Genomic DNA, 19,235 nt, shown 5'->3' on the forward strand with positions numbered 1-19,235 from the left:
CCCGATGCTCTCTCTTCGCTCTCCTTACCTCTTTGGCGCCTCCCTCTTCGCCCGTGGGAAGATTGGCTGCCGTGGCATTCTTCTGCCAAAATCCTCCGGCATCCCCGGACCGGCTAGACGACGCAAATCGCCATGTTTCCTAGGGGCGCACGGTGCGGCCTCGACTGAAGTACCGGCGATGGCGCGAACCTCGGGGGCGTCCCCCGAAGATGACATCACCCGCGACTGATATATAAGGTCTTAGAATTTGCTAACAGATTGAGTTAGCAAGGGTTACTCTACCTAAGCTACTCTTCCTCCTCGGACTTACTAGGGGTACTCGCTCTTCGGGGGCCTCGCTCTCTCCTTTGTTTTTCTGGTGACAGTTTGGAACCGGTACTCACTCCTCGAGGGCCCTCGTTCCCAGACTTACTCGGTACTCTCTTCTGCCTGGAAGTCATCACTGCCAACTACATCAGTGAGTTACCATCACTCTCTCAGAGCTTTCCCTGGAACCAGGTACTCGCTCCTCGAGGGCCTATACATTGCAGCTCCTGGGCTTCTATGAGACATTGTGTGAGTGTTACCATCTGGTTCGGTACATGAACCCTGCATACCCTGCCTACTCACTATATTTCAGTTTCTCTACAGCTCAACCTCCAGGGATCGCTGTTCCAGTATCTGAGGGACTACAGCCCAGCCGGGCATTCCAGCTCACTACTGCCACCTCTGGTGGTTCAGTATACTGTCTAATAAAATAACTAGTGTGTGTCTGTCTCCATACTCTGAGCCTGACCAGTGGTCCCTCTCGGGATCTTCCCCCGGGGGCGTGGTCATCTGCCACCGGCCCAAGGATCCACCCACAACTCTCCTAAATAACAACAAAGCACTAGTTCACTATTCTCCTTACTTACAATTCTATCATGACAAGGTCACCTTGCAAAACTCATCCATCCTTCCTTCCAAAAGTAGTTTTGGTTTTTCATTTGTCTCCAACCATAACGTTGCCAACTTTCTTCTCTAAACCACATTCAAACAGTCAGGAAGCTCTTTTGCACACGTTGGATTTTAAAAGAGTGTTAGCCTACTATAAGCAAAGGATTAGCACTTCTTCAGCCCCAATGCCCATGGATTACCAGCGACTAAACAGACGCTAGCAAACTGGCTAACTCAATGCATCCACTTCTGCTGTTCTACCAGATCCGAGCATTTGACTTCAAGGGTCAAAGCCCATCAGTTGAGAGCTATGTCTGCTTTGATCGCCCACCTTAGACAGGTGCCTATTCAGGACATTTGCAGAGCAGTGATGTCTTCGCTACATACTTTCACCTCTCATTACTGCCTCCAGTACCTTACCAAGTTGGATGCGTTCATGGGGCAGGAGATACTGTGTTATGCCACTAATTCTTAAGACTGTCCACACTTGGCAGGGATACGCTGCACAAATAATCCTGCATATATCCCAACGTATAAACTGTTTCTGATTGAATATCCTGTGCTTAGTCTCCCTAGCTAGGTACTCCCAGACAGCATGGTTAATTTAGCCTGCTTATTTGCAGGAAAAAAGCAAGTTTCCGTTGATAGCAGGATGAATTAGCCAAGTGTCCCCACCCACCTCCCTGGACAGTCTCTATCCTTCTGCCTGCTCTATATCTACCTTCCTATATGCTTCTGTTTCTTTGCTATCTAATCAATTGAAGGGAGAGAGTCAGTCATGGGGGAAGGCACCGCGCAGACATGCAGGAGCGAAGTTTTGAACGTTCTATGAGAAGTTCTTGCACCGGGCTGCCAGGGGATGCCCCCAGACAGCATGGCTAATTCATCCTGCTATCTACAGAAAACATCGATTACAGTAAGCAAACTTGCTATTACTTCAATATTCCAAAACGAAAAAATGAAAGGAAAAAGGTCCACGAAACAAAAAAAAAAAACAACCCAAAAAATGATCCAAAAATGAATAAAACAAACCGAAATGAAATGTTTCTTGCACATTATTATTATTATTATTATTATTGCACTTATTTTCCCATACTTATCTGTTTCACCAACTGCCAACTTGAGGGCCCTTGGTAACTGCTTGATTCCAATTTCCTGCCACCCCCTGCCATTGATGCAGAGAGTAATGTTGGAGTTGCATGAGTACCTTTTATGCAGAGAGTAATGTTGGAGTTGCAACAGTACTGTTGATGCAGAGAGTAATGTTGGATTTGCATCAGCCAACATAGTCAACTGATCTCCAACTACACCTTGGTTATCCATTCTATTGTTTTACATATGTAAATTAATAACCTATCCTTTCTCTTCCTTCTCATCCAAGTTCTTATCACCCTGTTATATGTAACTGCCTTTTCAGCACCTTGTTATAGTTATGTTTACTATGCACCCCTGTTTTATGTGAACCAGCATGATGTGACTGCTGTCTCGAATGCCGGTATATAAAAATTTGAAATAAATAAATAAATAAAATAAATAATATAGGGCCTCATTTTCTAAAGTATCGCAGGCCCCCGACTCCGCCCCCATTTTAGTATCGCACGCGAAAAGGGACATTTCGCGTGTGAAACGTCCCTTACCACGTGCGATACGTTTGGAAAATAAGGCCCATAGTGATGCTTCGTGGATTTATTTTGGAAGCTGATAATTTATACCCTTGTCTCACAGATCACCTGTGAATTTGACTTGCCAACAATAATCTATCATTTTATGTAGGCTTTAAAACATCAGTCTGGTAAATAAATGTCTTAGAATTTGGAACAAAAATTGAGTTTTTAAATATCCTCTACTATTTCCCCCATTAGGATAAAATTGAGTGCTGTTGGAGTCTGTTATTTTGCTAGCATAGAATTTTTGCTATAAAAAATGATTTCTTGTGTTTTGCTTCTAGCAGACATTCTCAGGGTGACTGACCCACTTAGCCTGGTTCAGTCAGTCATAGCCTATCCACATCTTCTGTTTAGAGGGGATTAAGATATTGGAGAAAGCAATATTGGTCAATCAAAGTACAGCAGTGAGTATGAGTGAACTAAAGAAGGCTCTTGAAAGACATGGTGGTTCTTAGATGAATTTTTGTCCTCTTTACTAACAGTTTGATCGGACATAATTTTTGAGTTTCATGTGGACCTAATCCCAAAAGCAGGCAGTCTGATTTGATAATTTGTGGCCTAGACACATAAATCATCCTACACAATCTGAGATTTTTGCCTGTGTAGGTCTTCAAGCAATTTTCACTTGGGTCAGCAGAATGAGAGAGAATTTCTCCATTATTTTATTAATGATAAAATTCATTTTGGGATATATAAGAACATAAGAAATGCCATACTGGGTCAGACCAAGGGTCCATCAAGCCCAGTATCCTGTTTTCAACAGTGGCCAATCCAAGTCACAAGTACCTGGCAAATACCAAACATTAGATAGATCACAAGCTACTATTGCTTATTAATTACCGTATTTTTTGCTCCATAAGACGCACTTTTTTTCCTTCCAAAAGTGGGGGGAAAATGTCTGTGCGTTTTATGGAGTGAATATATTAAAAAAAAAAAAAAATAACTGCAACCCCCACCCTCCTGACCTCCCCTTCTGTTTCTTGAATGCTGAGGAAACAGTTGAGGTGCCAAAAAGCAGTTTCTTATATAAAAACATTTCACGAAGCTGACAGTTTTACAGACGTGTCAGGAATGCAGAAACATGAAAAAATCTATTATACTTTGTTGTTCCAATATATAAACCTAGAGGAATAATTCTGCTGTTTCAGTTACTCCTATTGGTTCGTAAACAGTTCCTGCAAGAGGCCTTGGTGGCACTTGAGTACATTACCTGCATTTCAGGCACATTTCAGGCTCCATATGGATCATTTGGATCTGTATATGTGCAACAGGCTGCTCTTTGTCTTCCAGGAGTGTTGTTCATGCATCGAGAGTGAGTTATAAAACTTCTAATAACCTTAAGGATATATTTTTCAAATAATATGTAAAAATGCAAGTAGCAAGCCAAGGCAGATTTTAAATATTTAGGATTTTAATCTTTGGTAGCAAATGCACCCAGTTCATTGTTCTCACGCCTTCAGAAAACACAAGGGTGTGCACTTGGCCATCTACATACAGTTGGATTGGTACAGATTATGGGGCAGATTTTCAAAGTTATAAAATTGGGTGGAGATGTGCACCCCTATATGTACTCCCTTGCTCCCTCCCTTTTTTCTGTTTACTATCACAACAATTCTGTGAGCATCTGATAATGTAAAGAGCAGCTTGTGCAGGGGGATGGGACAGATTTTGCTGTGATAAGGTCTGCAGTTCTTTAGAGTGCTCCAGCAATGGGTTGGTAGGGTTCCTGCTTTATGGGCAATTTTTCCTTCCTTTTTTTTTTTTTAAGCAATCTTCTTTAATATTTTAGATAGCTCTGCCCTTCTAAAATGGAAACCCAAAAGCATTCATGCAAAATCTGATTGTAGAGCAGTAATGTCTACATGTGAAATAGCCAACTTCCCTTTTTGTAGCTGAGTAACAGAATAGTTTTGTGACAATTGTTTAATCAGCCAGGCTTAATCCTGTCTGCTGTTTGCAGTGATAGAAAGTCAGCAAGCAGAAAGATATTTAACTGTCCTAATCCTTTGGTGCAACAAAAGGTGCCCTGAACTTTTCAGCAAGCGACCAATCGCTCATCGAGGCTGAATGTTTTATGGGCAAAGGCTCCTCAAAGGAATTGTTACTAAATTCTAGTCACTGAAAAATGTTTTCTGTAGGTTCTTTTCTTTCTTTTTTTTGTGAAATGCTCCGATGCATTCCAGTATTTCATAATTAGCAGTTACACAGTTCCATGACAGCATGATTCTTCAGTCCTGTCTCGTCTGATATCTATGTGTAGACATATGTGGCTAGATGACCTCATATGGACATATACTAAAATAAAAAATCCCAGAGTAGAAAAAATAAACGCATTCAAGGTAAGATTCCACCCAACAAAACCAAGCTTTCTGATATTTATTTTAAAAAAATTTACCATCATATAAGATGCTAAAATTCATCATAATGTTTTGGTGATATTTACTTCTTGCACCTATGAATATAATCATTGGAAAACTGTGCATAGGAGTCTTTCTGTTCTTTTTTTAAATTTGCAAATGAAAATTCTAAAACATTTCAATATATTGTCTTCATATGGAATGGTGTGTTCAGTAATTTTATCTCATCCAAAAAAAAATGCTGGAATATTCTGTTGAGAACGTTTTGTTTCTAATAATATTATTTCAGTTTTCTCCATATTTAAAAGCAATTTCATTTGTAACAATTTTTTTTATAGCATTCAAATAGACAGTGATTAATTTATAGGTATAATAGACATCGTTTTCTGTAGGAACTAAAAACTGAATATCATTTGCATAAACATAAAACTTCAAGCCTAACCCTGTGAGAAGATGACAAATCAGTAAATAAATATTAAAAAGGGGTCGCTGACAGTGTTGTCCCTTGGTGTACTCCTGTTTGAAGTGGGCTCCGCACGTATCTACTAAAATCCAGCGTACTTTTGCTGGCGCCTGATGCGCCAGCAAAAGTACGCCTATTCGCGTTTTTTGAAAATCTACCCCATAGTGTGAGAGAGAAATTGTGGCCTTAATTTACTGAATCACTTCTCTGAACGTCATGGTTTGTGTAGAGTCTACAAATAGCAGAGGGGAGTCAGCCCACATTTTTCTACAAAGGTGTCTTTTAGTTTGGTAAGATTTAGATCCTTACAGTTGTGGTGCAAATAGTTTCGTTATTTTATTATTGATTGATCATGTTGCTGACCTCTCAAACATTGACTGATTTAGTGTTTCTGAAAATTTATGAAGTTGATCCCACTGGAATTCTAAAGTCTTCTCTCCCCGCCATACCTATGTTCCCTCTTTCTTCTTTGTTTTCCTTTGTCTCTCATGTCTTTTGCTCATGTTTGCAGTACATTATTACTTGGGATTAGTCTGTAGTCTGTACGAGACTAGGAGGAAGGGTGATGGGGTTCTGTTCTTCGTTTTATTTTTGTACTTTTTCTAGTTCTGTTAAGATCTGAGAAATAAAAACGAAGATTTAGAACCAGCTCATTCTTCCATAGCCACTTGTGTCTATGGGGCCAGTTCAAGCATTTTACACCACTGGGTACCTGAACATTGTTGACTAGAAAAGCCTTAATTTGTTTGCAGTCATATCAAATGTTTAAATTTGACCTTTTTTTGTTTCATTTTGTTGTACTATATTGCTCCATTAGAAAAAAAAAATCCACTTATTGAGTTAAATGAAGTGTAAACTTTAATTTAAAATAGTTCAAGAAAGTTGTAAGCACACGTCCTGACTTTTCTTTTTGTTTCTGTTTTAACGCTAGTGTGATTGCTTTCTGCTCCTTGGGGGTAATTCTGTAACTGCACCCATTGGTGCCAAGTCTAGGGGTAAATTTTACCCACAGATTGTGCGTGATGCATCATACTTTCACTTTGAAAATTATCCCAGCAAATCCACCTGCACACCTGCTAAGTTGAATGAGAGGTTTTTTGCACAGGCTTTGGAAAATGAGTGCACGCCTCTTCATGCTGAGGGTAAAAGTAGGTCTGTGGAGGTCCAGCATGCGTACTTCTACCCGCGGGTGAAGCACTTTTTATTTTACCCAGATAAATAGCTTGGAAAACTTACTCTTCCCAAGTCCAAGCAGCTTTCCCTTTCCCAAGATCCCGAAACATGCTTGAACAATACAGTTTTATCTTTTGTGGAGCACAAGGGGCTGTTACAATATTGAACAAGTCATGAAAAACACAAGAGTATGCCTTTGTGATTTTTTTTAACTGCATGATTTAATAATATATTCCTGATAAATTTTACAGTTTTCCATTGGGATATAATTAGTTCCAGTTTCCAAAATAGGTGTCGTGATGGGTTTTATTCATTTACTTCCAGGTTATATATTGTTCTTTTGGTGGAACATCAAAGGGGCTTCATTTTAACAACCTAATAGTTGGTCTGGTCCTCCTTACCAGAGGGAAAGATGAAGAGAAAGCAAAATGTAAGTAGCACCAGTATTATACCTCCTAAAGCTGTGCTTACGTTCTGAGATGTATTATTTTAGAGATGTGTATCATACAGGCGATCATTTCTGCTTTTGGTTTCGTAAAACCGCGGGAAATTTCATATCGCCTGTGGTTCGGTATTTTTTTTCCGAGGTGAATCGTTTCCGGGTTAGGGCACGCTAGCTCCCTTTAGTGCGCACTAACATAAAATCGTTAGCGCGCACTAACGGGAGTTAGTGCGTGCCAACTCCCATTAGTGCGCACTAAACCGAAAAACGATTTTTTCTGAAAATTCATGGAAAATGTGATCGTTTATCGGTTTCACAGATACATGACAAATTAGGAAATATCGTACAATTTTCTAATTCATCAAAAAACGAATGCACATCCCTATATTATTTATCTCTTTGCATTAAAAATGTTAATCAGGCTGAAAGTTATACCAGTTATCAAAGTCTTACAGGGTCTTCTAATTAGCTGTTTATATAATTAATAATACAATTGTGAGACTGTTTGCACTTGGAATAAATTTGTTGACCTTGAGGAGGGAGATAGGAGGCAAACTTTTTTTTTTTTTAATCAGGTTCTCCAGCTGGTAGAAGCCATCTGCTCAATATTGACCTCTGCTATGTTTTCTTACATTTGATCTAAGCTGTAGCTAGATGTTCCTTTTTGTAGGAAACACCAGGATACAAATACAAACCTTTGGTAGCTGTATCTAGAACCTTGTGGTACAAGTCTGTGACATGATTATTTGAAACATTTTGTTATGTGGTAGCAATACCTCTTTTGGTATCTTGTCTCATCCATCATCCAAAAAGACTAAAAATTCTAAAAACTATTAGAAGAATGACATAGACTGTGTTGAAATTATTTATTTGATTTTTTTATGGGTGTGTGTCTGTGTGTGTTTCCCACAGATATTTTTAGTCTCTTTTCGAGTGAATCTGGCAGCTATGTGGTACGGGAAGACATGGAGAGGATGCTGTCCATTGTTGACGGAGAAGTCCCGCTGGCACTCAAAAAATGCTTCTCTGAGGTACTTCTTTAAGTTGTCCATCTTTTGTCTGTTAGATGTTTTACACCATTATAGTGTTGGCTCCTCCTTCTCCCCGCCCCCCACTTAAAAATGGTATCCAAGTAATTCTAGAGGGTTGTGGAAATGCCTGCTGCAGCTGGGTTTCACGTTGTTTCGTTACAGACCTAAATTCAGAGGAATTAAACCGAACAGAACCAGACTTCCAGCAGTGTTCTCAGTCACTGATGAGATACTGAGTAGCCAAGCAATAAATGGAAGAAGCAACATTAAACCTAGTAGGTAGACGTGACTAATACAAACTTCAAAGGCATTTCGATGAAGCAGCATATTTTTCATCTTACTGTTCAAATTCCAATCAAAGGAATAGCAAACCTTTTGGCTGAGCATGTTCATTTATAAATTAAAATGAGATGGTAATGCATTCACCTTTTGTTTCCTGTACAGTAAAAATTTGTCTGTTGGAAGGTTTGGAGAAGATGGAGCTTTTAGAAAGATTACAGAATACAAATTGAAAGATCAGTTACTGTTACCAAGATTTTACATTACTGTTGTGGCTGCCAGGTCTTGGCGATCTCTTCCTGTTAGCTGCAGAGCGGAAGATGGCAGAACCCATTAATTTTATTATGTGTGTCTTCAGTAAAATTAGCCCTTCGGTTTAATGCATTTTCATGAAATTTAAAATGATTATTATAAACGTGGTATAAATGTAGTAGAACACTTATTTGCTTTATCACAAATAAACCATTTATTAATGGCAAAACTGGCATATTAAAAGACTTGTGCGCCTAAATTCTAGCTGGATGATGAGTTATGTAGCTAGAATTTAGGTTCATAAGTTGGGCGTGTTCAGAAGGCGGGTGGGAGGGGTTTCATGGAGGAGCGGAATTAATCGCATAAGTTAAGCAGCTAACTCCGATATTCGGAATTAGCTGCTTAATTTATGCTGCTGACCTTTCCTAAAGTTGGCCGCATAAACTTATGCGGCCAACTTTAACATAGCTGGGTATATTCAGAGGCATGACCATGCTGCTGAATATATCCTGCTAGTTAGCCAGATAGGTTTATCCGGCTAATTAGCCAAGTTGCTCAGCAGCTGAATATTGCCCTCAATAAGTCTTAAAACTTGGAAAGCTGCAAAGATGAATGCTGTTTGTGACTGGATTCTCTTTAGCTAAAATCTAAACTAAAAGGGATGTTTGATGCTATTTTCTGCCAGTCTGCATCAGTCATAAAGGATTTTTATTTTGATGTGGTTAAAATTGTGGAGAGCATTCTTAGCATAGCCTGCTGTATCTCATCCCAGGTTGAACTTAAGGGGTACAGTGTCACCTGCTGAGATAAGAACAACAATCTGGAAGCTCTTTTAAGCTCCTCCTACCTTCCCTTGTAACACCACTTACTCTCTAGCTTAGTCCAGCCATCTTGTATAGTAGCTTTGATCTAGGAGTCATAATTTGAATGGCATCAATGCATCATCAAATTTTCCATTTTCTGTTATATTATATTACACTTCTGGTTAATATTTCACCCCTCCAACAAAAGTTCCAGGGCAGCTAACATTTCAAAACATATACATCGAATACAGCATCTTATACATCAAAAATATTAAATACAATAACTAATCAAAAAAGGCAGTAACTATCCCTTCCTTCCCCTCTTCTCACAAGGAATAAAGGATATAATCCTATACCTTTCTCACTCAAACACTACTAAGAACTCTCTTCCTTCTCACTCCCAGCTGCTCCCAATGGGGTGATCTCCTTTGAAGTTACGCTAATGTCATCATGGGCCAGCTCGTGTAATCGACCTGTGATGACATTAGCAGCAGGGAACTTGGCCAGTCATGCAGCACAGTAAGTGCGGGAAGCAGCAGCAAAAGTCTACAGCATCACCATTCTACAATGAGATACACAGAGGGACGCGTTATCAGGTAAGTAACTATTCATCTGTATCTTACCTCAGACTGTACCTACCACTATACCATTTATTAATGATAAGTGAAGGTATACACTGATTTGAAGGTAGTTGCTTTGCAAAATGTCCATCTGCAAGACCTCTAACTCACTCTGCCTGAGAAGTAGCCAAAACCTTGCTAGAATGAGTCTTCAACAGTTCTGGTATCTTATGATTACCTGCTTTGTAGACCTCAACAATATAATTTTAACCCATCTGGGGGTGTAAGAATTGTAAGTGGTTTTATCTTTTTTTAACCCATAGAACACAAATAACTGTTTTTAGTCTTATGGAGTAAGGAAGTCTCTGTAAGCAGAGCTTCATGTATTTAACATTAAAAGAATGTAAGTCCCTTTCTAACTTTGACTTAGGCTCTGAATGCAGGTCTTTTCCTATAGACACCATGGGAGAAAATTGTAATTAATCAGGCCTAGTGATAGATCAGTTTCCTTATATAATTGAAAAAGAGTTAACCTTTGGAATAAAACTTGGTTACAGTCCATCAGGAAAGAACTTTTAAAGGAAAGGAGAGGCTATGGCCATAAATGCAGCTTGCTGACCAATCCGAAGAAATGGTTACCAAAAATACAGCCATTGAGAGGAAAAAAAAGGGAAACTGAGTTAAGTGATTCAAAAGAATACTTCAGATGTGCCTTCAACAATAAATTAAGCTCCAGGTGGGAAGAGGCTCACTTGCCTCCATCTTAGCTGGCTGGTCTTATACTCATGGTATAGTCACACAAGGGTCAACACAAAGAAAGAACCTCTTCACCACAGTACTACACAACATACATCAGAAGAGGAATACAATAAATTGCATCAATATTTTATTTGCATTTTATAAACCTGTCTAACATTAAAAACTATCTAACACACTCATACTATACCCATGCACTCACATATAAAAACAAACATCTTCAAAAACATGAAAATCAGAAATGTTATCAAATAAAGTGCAAATGCTCACATCATATTTTAAACATTGTACAGTAAATAAATCAATAGAGTCAGTCCTCAGAATGTCCAACAAAGATCTTCGTTTCGCCAAGCTTATCTTAATGGCTTCATCAGGGATAGGACTGGTTTAGATGAATAACAACTATCATCTCAAAATGTTAATGAGTGACACAACTGTATAAGTTCGTAGCTTCAATACTTAATGAGCCTTCCAACAGGCGATCAATACTTCCAAATGTGTTCGGCGTGAAATCCCTTCAAGGAGGATTCAAAAATCATTCATATCTCAACCCACTCTAAAGTTCAACCCGCTCTTTAACGGGGGCACTTCCAAGTAGCACTTAAATTTAATGTGTCACCATTAATAAACTTCTCAGAAACCGGAAATGACGTCTATTCCATGTTTGAAAGAGAATCCATGTTTGAAAGAGAATCTTTCAAACATGGAATAGACGTCATTTCCGGTTTCTGAGAAATTTATTAATGGTGACACATTAAATTTAAGTGCTACTTGGAAGTGCCCCCGTTAAAGAGCTGGTTGAACTTTAGAGTGGGTTGAGATATGAATGATTTTTGAATCCTCCTTGAAGGGATTTCACGCCGAACACATTTGGAAGTATTGATCGCCTGTTGGAAGGCTCATTAAGTATTGAAGCTACGAACTTATACAGTTGTGTCACTCATTAACATTTTGAGATGATAGTTGTTATTCATCTAAACCAGTCCTATCCCTGATGAAGCCATTAAGATAAGCTTGGCGAAACGAAGATCTTTGTTGGACATTCTGAGGACTGACTCTATTGATTTATTTACTGTACAATGTTTAAAATATGATGTGAGCATTTGCACTTTATTTGATAACATTTCTGATTTTCATGTTTTTGAAGATGTTTGTTTTTATATGTGAGTGCATGGGTATAGTATGAGTGTGTTAGATAGTTTTTAATGTTAGACAGGTTTATAAAATGCAAATAAAATATTGATGCAATTTATTGTATTCCTCTTCTGATGTATGTTGTGTGGTCTTATACTCAAGCATGTTGCACTGTACCTAAATGGTTCATTCTGGTGTGAGATTAACAGAAATTAGTTCTGAACTAAATAATTCTCCATCAACGAGCAGGGCTGGATTAGCCATAACATGTGGGTGACATCATCCAACAGCACCAAATGGACCTCTCTCTTTTAGCTAGTAGAGCTTTTGCGAGAATTCTGCTTGGGTGTTGTCTTGTAAGCCCCGTCCCTCTCCTCCCCCGCAGTCTTTTTTTTCATCTGAGCACCAGCACCAAATATGTATCTCTTTCTCTATTTTTTCTGTGAAAATCTTCATAGATGTTTTTTCTTAAAAGTTGCCTCATTGCCTCAGCAGTCCCCAAACAGCACTTTTGTGTTACTTTAAAAAAAAAAAATTAAAAGAAAAGAAATTTTCTCACAGTGTTTGATAAGAAGAAAGCCACAATAAGTGGTTTCAAAGACTGCATTTGTGGTAGAAGAGTGTCTATTACTGATGGACATGACTTGTGCTACTGATACCTAGGACTGGACAAGACCAGGCCAACTATTAAGATAGTGGACGGATGCTCTCATATATCCAAAGATCGAGGTCTTGGAAAATGGAGGAACTGTGAAAGTCTCTCAGAAGCCACAGTTGATTCTCTTCCCGAAGCATAATCTCATCTGCCTCCTGGGACTGGAGTTGAGCAGGAGCTCCTCCAATATATCTTCATTGGTCGAACAGGCTGAATCCTTGGGGTCAAGAAAACAAAAGCAGTATGCATAGAAGAAAATGAGGCACCATGCTGTGGTCAGTTCTTACATAATTGTAAGCAAGAACTAAAATTTTTTCTTCCACTCGGTTAAAATGGAATTTCATACTTTCAGCTAATAATAGATTTGAAAGAGTGTATTTGCCATCTTATTCAATCCATCTATGAGATGTTCGATAACCATGGTATACACCTTGACAGCATTTATTGGAGCAAGCCATATGACTTGGTTGAGAGCCAGTAGCCTATGCAATGATGGCTACAATAAGTTAGCAGACATTTCCTGTCTATGTGATTACTTTTTCGAAGAAAAGCTCAGAGAAATGGTTACTCAAAGGAAGAGCATGTGGCTGTCCAGTCCCTCTCCACAGGACATGAACAACAGTTTTCTTCAAGGCATGCTTATTATACTTTTAAAAGACTGTATTTTCCAGAGATGCCCCTTCCGACAGTACCAGCAATACTAGATGCCACCTCTACTTTTGCAACAGCAACAACTTCCAATTCGGACTCAACCAGACTCAACCAGAAATAATGCAACAAGTGCAATCAAAGCCTAGACCATTTTTGACCACTGTTGAAGCCTAGTAACCATCTTTCCTATAGGGGGGAGAACCCTCCACTACCTGGAGGAGTGACGCAAGATCACCAAAGATTGCTGGGTTCTCAAGATTATGGAGACTGGATTCTACTTGCATTTTTCTCAGCTGCCTCATTATTCAGTCTTCAATCTGGATTTGTTCCATTCGACGCAATTCCACCTGGACTTTTCCCACTATCAGTACAGAGTACTCCCCTTTGACCTTTCATCAGCACCAAAGGTCTTCAACAAGTGCTTGGCTATGGTAGTAGTAGTACATCTGTGGCTTCAGGGCATCTGAGTCTTTCCTTACCTGGACGACTGGATTGTGATGGCAAACTTCAAGAAAGGTCTACTAACCTCCCTGCAAAAAATAAGTACAACTGTTGCAATCACTAGGGTTCCTAGTGAATTTCAAAAAATCAGCTCTGATTCTTTCCCAGAAAATCAAATTCATTGGAGAGAGCTTTCCTTCTGTTAGAACATGTGAATGCTGTCATATCACGTGTATTCAAACTCTTGAATACGAATCAGCCAACAGCCAAAGAAGATTTAGTCATTCTAGGCCACATGGCAGCTACGATTCATGTAGTTTCACTTAAATGCCTTCATATGTGGCTCTTGCAGTGAGGGCTCTGAACCCAATGGGACAGCTAACTCAATCCCTGATGACTGAAGTGAGAATTTCAGAAGAAATGAAACCAGATCTGTGCTGGTGGCTAGATCCCAGTATCTTTCAGAAGGGATTGACACAATGTCTATTCCTCACTAAGTTAAGTTGATGACTGATAACTTTACAAGAGATTGCAGGGCCCACAGGGGACCCTTTTGAACTTAAGGAACATGGTCATTTATAGAAAGACAATTTCAAATCAACTTCCTGGAATTGAGAGCAATCAAATAAGCTTTATTGACTTCCATTTGCATCCTCCAGGGGGAAGAGTATTCTCATTCAGATCAATAATTAAGCAGCCATGTTCTTTGTAAACAAGCAAGTGGGTACGGGGTGGTGGACTCTTTGCCAAGAAGTGATAATACGGGGATGGGCATGCAAACATCAAGCTTTCCTGCAAGTAATCTCAGCAGAATTTTTTGACCAAATGAATGGTCTCTTTAGCAGTCAACAGCCGACAAAAGTTTATGGGGACTTCCAGTAATTGACCTATTTGTGTCAAAACAAGACTGGAAGAGTTTTGCTCCATTTATCCATGCAAACTCAGTTCAGCTCAGGGTGCTTTTTTGCTTGATTGGAATTCAGATTTCATGTATGCTTTTCCATCCATTCCACTGATAGCCAAAACAGTACAAAAATTGCTCATAGACCAGGCCTGTCTGATCGTCATAGCTCCAGCATGGTCCAGACAAATATGGTTCGCATATCTGATACAGTTATCCAGCAATCCTCTGAACTCTTTTGGGTCATATCTATCATTATTAACTCAAGAAGAGGGACATCTGTTTCATCCAAGCCTTCCCTCCTGCATCTTGATAGGTTGGATGTTGAGCATGTAACGAATGCTGAATTGTCCTTATCCAAGGATGTTGAGGACATAATAGTATCTGCCAGAAAAACATCAACTAGGAAAGCATATGGTTTAAATGGAAGAGTTTCTCCATATGGTGTCAACACTGTTCCTTTCAGCCGTTCATATGCAAACCTAAAGAGTTACTGAACTATTTGCTCTGTTTTACTGCTTTAGGTCTTAGCACCTCATCAATAGTAGTCCATCTCAGTGTCTTAGCTGCTTACCATACTCAAATCGAAGGAAAGCCAATTTTCCACTCATCTGTTAGTATCCAAATTCATGAAAGGTTTGTGGCATGCTAAATCACTGATTGTAAAACCATCTGTTCCATGGGATCTAAATATGATTCTGACACAATTGATGAAACTGCCATTTGAACCATTGGAGCTGGCTTCTCTCAAGTTTCTGACATGGGAAGTAGTATTCCTTGTAGCAGTAATGTTAGCCAGCAGAGCCAGTGATCGTCAGGCTTTAATTCATTATTCTCCTTTTATGCAAATCTTCTAAATAGAGTGGTGCTCTGCACCCACCCCAAGCTTCTACCAGAGTTGTTGGCTTTTCATTTTAAACATGCTATTGTGTAACCTATGTTCTTCCTGAGACCACACGCATATGACAACAGCTTCATTGGCTTCCTATATCTTACCGTATCTCCTATAAAATTATCACAATAATACACAATCTATTATATAACGCAAATTCTGAATGGCTTTGCTCTTTACTTAGGATATATAAACCTTCAAGACAATTACGTTCCATGGACAAATGCATATTAGAAGTTACTTCAATAAAAATTTGCAAGACTGGCTATGACACGAGAACAGGCTTTTTCAGTTGCAGGCCCCCGTCTATGGAACTCTATTCCAGAAAATATCAGATTAATACAAAATACAGGAGAATTCAAAACACACCTAAAAACATATCTATCTAAGTGTGCTTACAACCCCAGTTAACTGATTAAACTGTTGTATACACCCAATCAGTTTTATATATCAACTGTTAATACTTGTCCTTTTACATCTGCAGCTACACGCCAATTCTTGATTGAAATGTTTTGTATCAATAATCAGTTTTACATGTTACATATCTCTTAGGTCATGAAGAAACTAGTTTGTTAGAATGTTATTCTGTTAGGATACTAACTAATAATTTTTATCGCATTAGATATGAATGATTGTATACTGTTCGTTTTAAATTATGTATGTTTTTATTGTAAACCGCCTAGACGTCCAGACCCTGACCATTTCGCGGTATATAGAAACTTTTTAAATAAATAAATAAAATAAATATGACGTAAGAAAGCCCTTTATACTTTTAGACTATAAAAGGGACTTATTACAAGGAACCTTTTGGGGAAGGGGGAGTGTCTTCCAAAGGGATGGGCTCCACCTTAACCAGGGTGAAACCAGACTGCTGGCGCTAACCTTTAAAAAGGAGACGGAGCAGCTTTTAAACTAGAGCAAAGGGGAAAGCTGACAATCGCTCAGCAGCGCATGGTTCGGAGGGAGGTATCTTCAAAGGATACTAATGATGCATTAGAATTAGGGCATCCCGACAGTGAGGTTCCAATAATAAGAAAAGTAGTCCAAGTGCCTGTAACTAAAAACTCACCTGAGCTAAAAAATTCTAACATCCCTATCAATTAAAAAGCAGAATAAAAATACAAACAAAAAACAAACTTTGAAATATTTGTATGCTAATGCCAGAAGTCTAAGAAGTAAGATGGAAGAATTAGAATGTATAGCAGTGAATGATGACATAGACATGGTGGAAGGAGGACAACCAATGGGACAGTGCTATACCGGGGTACAAATTATATCGCAATGACAGAGAGGAGCACCTGGGAGGCGGTGTGGCACTTTATGTCTGGGATGGCATAGAGTCCAACAGGATAAACATCCTGCATGACACTAAATGCACAATCGAATCTTTATGAGTAGAAATCCCTTGTATGTTGGGGAAGACTATAGTGATAGGAGTATACTACTGTCCACCTGGTCAAGATGATGAGACGGACAGTGAAATGCTAAGAGAAATTAGGGAAGCTAACCAAATTGGTAGTGCGGTAATAATGGGAGATTTCAATTACCCCAATATTGACTGGGTAAATGTATTATCTGGACATGCTAGAGAGATAAATTTCCTGGATGGAATAAATGACAGCTTTATGGAGCAATTGGTTCAGGAACTGACAAGAGAGGAGCAATTTTAGATCTAATTCTCAGTGGAGCACAGGATTTGGTGAGAGAGATAACTGTGGTGGGGCCACTTGGCAATAGTGATCATAATATGATCAAATTTGAATTAATGACTGGCAGGGGGACAGTAAGCAAATCCATGGCTCTTGTGCTAAACTTTCCAAAGGGAAACTTTGATAAAATGAGAAAAATAGAAAAAAACTGAAAGGAGCAGCTACAAAGGTAAAAAGTGTGCAAGAGGCGTGGTCATTGTTAAAAAAAAACCAAAAAAAAAAACCATCCTAGCAGCACAGTCCAGATGTATTCCACACATTAAGAAAGGTGGAAAGAAGGCAAAACAATCACCGGCATGGTTAAAAGGGGAGGTGAAAGAAGCTATTTTAGCCAAAAGATCTTTCTTAAAAAATTGGAACAAGGATCCAACAGAAGAAAATAGGATAATGCATAAGCGTTGGCAAGTTAAATGTAAGATATTGATAAGACAGGCTAAGAGAGAGTTTGAAAAGAAGTTGGTCGTAGAGGCAAAAACTCACAGTAAAAACTTTTCAAAATATATCCGAAGCAGAAAGCCTGTGAGGGAGTCAGTTGGACCGTTAGATGATCGAGGGGTTAAAGGGGCAATTAGAGAAGATAAGGCCATCGTGGAAAGATTAAATGATTTTTTTACTTCAGTGTTTACTGAAGAGGATGTTGGGGAGATACCCATATCAGAGAAGGTTTTCATGGGTAATGATTCAGATGGACTGAACCAAATCACGGTGAACCTAGAAGATGTGGTAGGCCTGATTGACAACTGAAAAGTAGTAAATCACCTGGACCAGATGGCATACACCCCAGGGTTCTGAAGGAACTCAAAAATGAATTTCAGACCTATTAGTAAAAATTTGTAACCTCTCATTAAAATCATCCATTGTACCTGAAGACTGGAGGATAGCTAATGTAACCCCAATATTTAAAAAGGGCTTCAGGGGCGATCCCTGAAACTACAGACCAATTAGCCTGACTTCAGTGCCAGTAAAAATAGTGGAAAGTGTTCTAAATATCAAAATCACAGAACATATAGACTGACATGGTTTAATGGAACAAAGTCAGCATGGCTTTACCCAAGGCAAGTCTTGCCTCACAAATCTGCTTCACATTTTTGAAGGAGTTAATAAACATGAGGATAAAGGTGAACCGGCAAATGTAGTATATTTGGATTTTCAGAAGGTGTTTGACAAAGTTCCTCATGAGAGGCTTCTAGGAAAAGTAAAAAGTCATGCAATAGGTAGGGATGTCCTTTCGTGGAATACAAACTGGCTAAAAGACAGGAAACAGAGAGTAGGATTAAATGGACAATTTTCTCAGTGGAAGGGAGTGGGCAGTGGAGTGCCTCAGGGATCTGTATTGGGACCCGTAATTTTCAATATATTTATAAATGATCTGGAAAGAAATACAACAAGTGAGGTAATCAAATTTGCAGATGATACAAAATTGTTCAGAGTAGTTAAATCACAAGCAGATTGTGATAAATTGCAGGAAGACCTTCTGCGACTGGAAAACTGGGCATCCAAATGGCAGATGAAAATTAATGTGGCTATGTGCAAGGTGATGCATATAGGGAAAAATAACCCATGCCATAGTTATACAATGTTAGGTTCCATATTAGGAGTTACCACACAAGAAAGAGATCTAGGCGTCATCAGTTCAGTGTGCTGCGGCAGTCAAAAAAGCAAACAGAATGTTGGGAATTATTAGAAAAGAAATTGTGAATAAAACGGAAAATATCATAATGCCTCTGTATCGCTCCATGGTGAGTCCGCACCTTGAATACTGTGTACAATTCTGGTCGCCGCATCTCAAAAAAGATATAGTTGTGATGGAGAAGGTACAGAGAAGGGCGACCAAAATAATAAAGGGAATGGAACAGCTCCTCTATGAGGAAAGACTAAAGAGGTTAGGACCTTTCAGCTTGGAGAAGAGACAGCTGAGGGGGAATATGAAAGAGGTGTTTAAAATCATGAGAGGTCTAGAACGGGTTAATATGAATCAGTTATTTACTCTTTCGGATATTAGAAAGACTAGGGGGCACTCCATGAAGTTAGCATGTGGCACATTTAAAACTAATCGGAGAAAGTTCTTTTTCACTCAACGCACACTTAAACTCTGGAATTTGTTGCCAGAGGATGTGGTTAGTGCAGATAGTGTAGCTGTGTTTAAAAAAGAAT

The 19,235-nt window shown here is 39.1% G+C and overlaps 1 protein-coding gene across 5 annotated transcripts in view; it reads left to right on the plus strand.

The window, feature by feature from the left end:
- Positions 1-19,235, plus strand: part of USP32 (ubiquitin specific peptidase 32) — a 430,766-nt gene that overhangs the window by 164,295 nt on the left and 247,236 nt on the right. For 4 of the 5 annotated variants that reach the window (XM_029611622.1, XM_029611620.1, XM_029611623.1 and 1 more), the window contains 2 exons: positions 6,900-7,005; positions 7,930-8,048. In XM_029611622.1, coding sequence (XP_029467482.1) covers positions 6,900-7,005; positions 7,930-8,048 — 225 coding nt within the window. Of the gene's footprint in view, positions 1-6,899; positions 7,006-7,929; positions 8,049-8,210; positions 8,324-19,235 lie in introns of those variants that run through there. The other variant, XM_029611624.1, reaches the window with a different exon arrangement.

Source organism: Rhinatrema bivittatum, chromosome 8 (genome assembly GCF_901001135.1).
Source record: "Rhinatrema bivittatum chromosome 8, aRhiBiv1.1, whole genome shotgun sequence".
In the NCBI taxonomy this organism is placed as follows: domain Eukaryota; kingdom Metazoa; phylum Chordata; class Amphibia; order Gymnophiona; family Rhinatrematidae; genus Rhinatrema; species Rhinatrema bivittatum.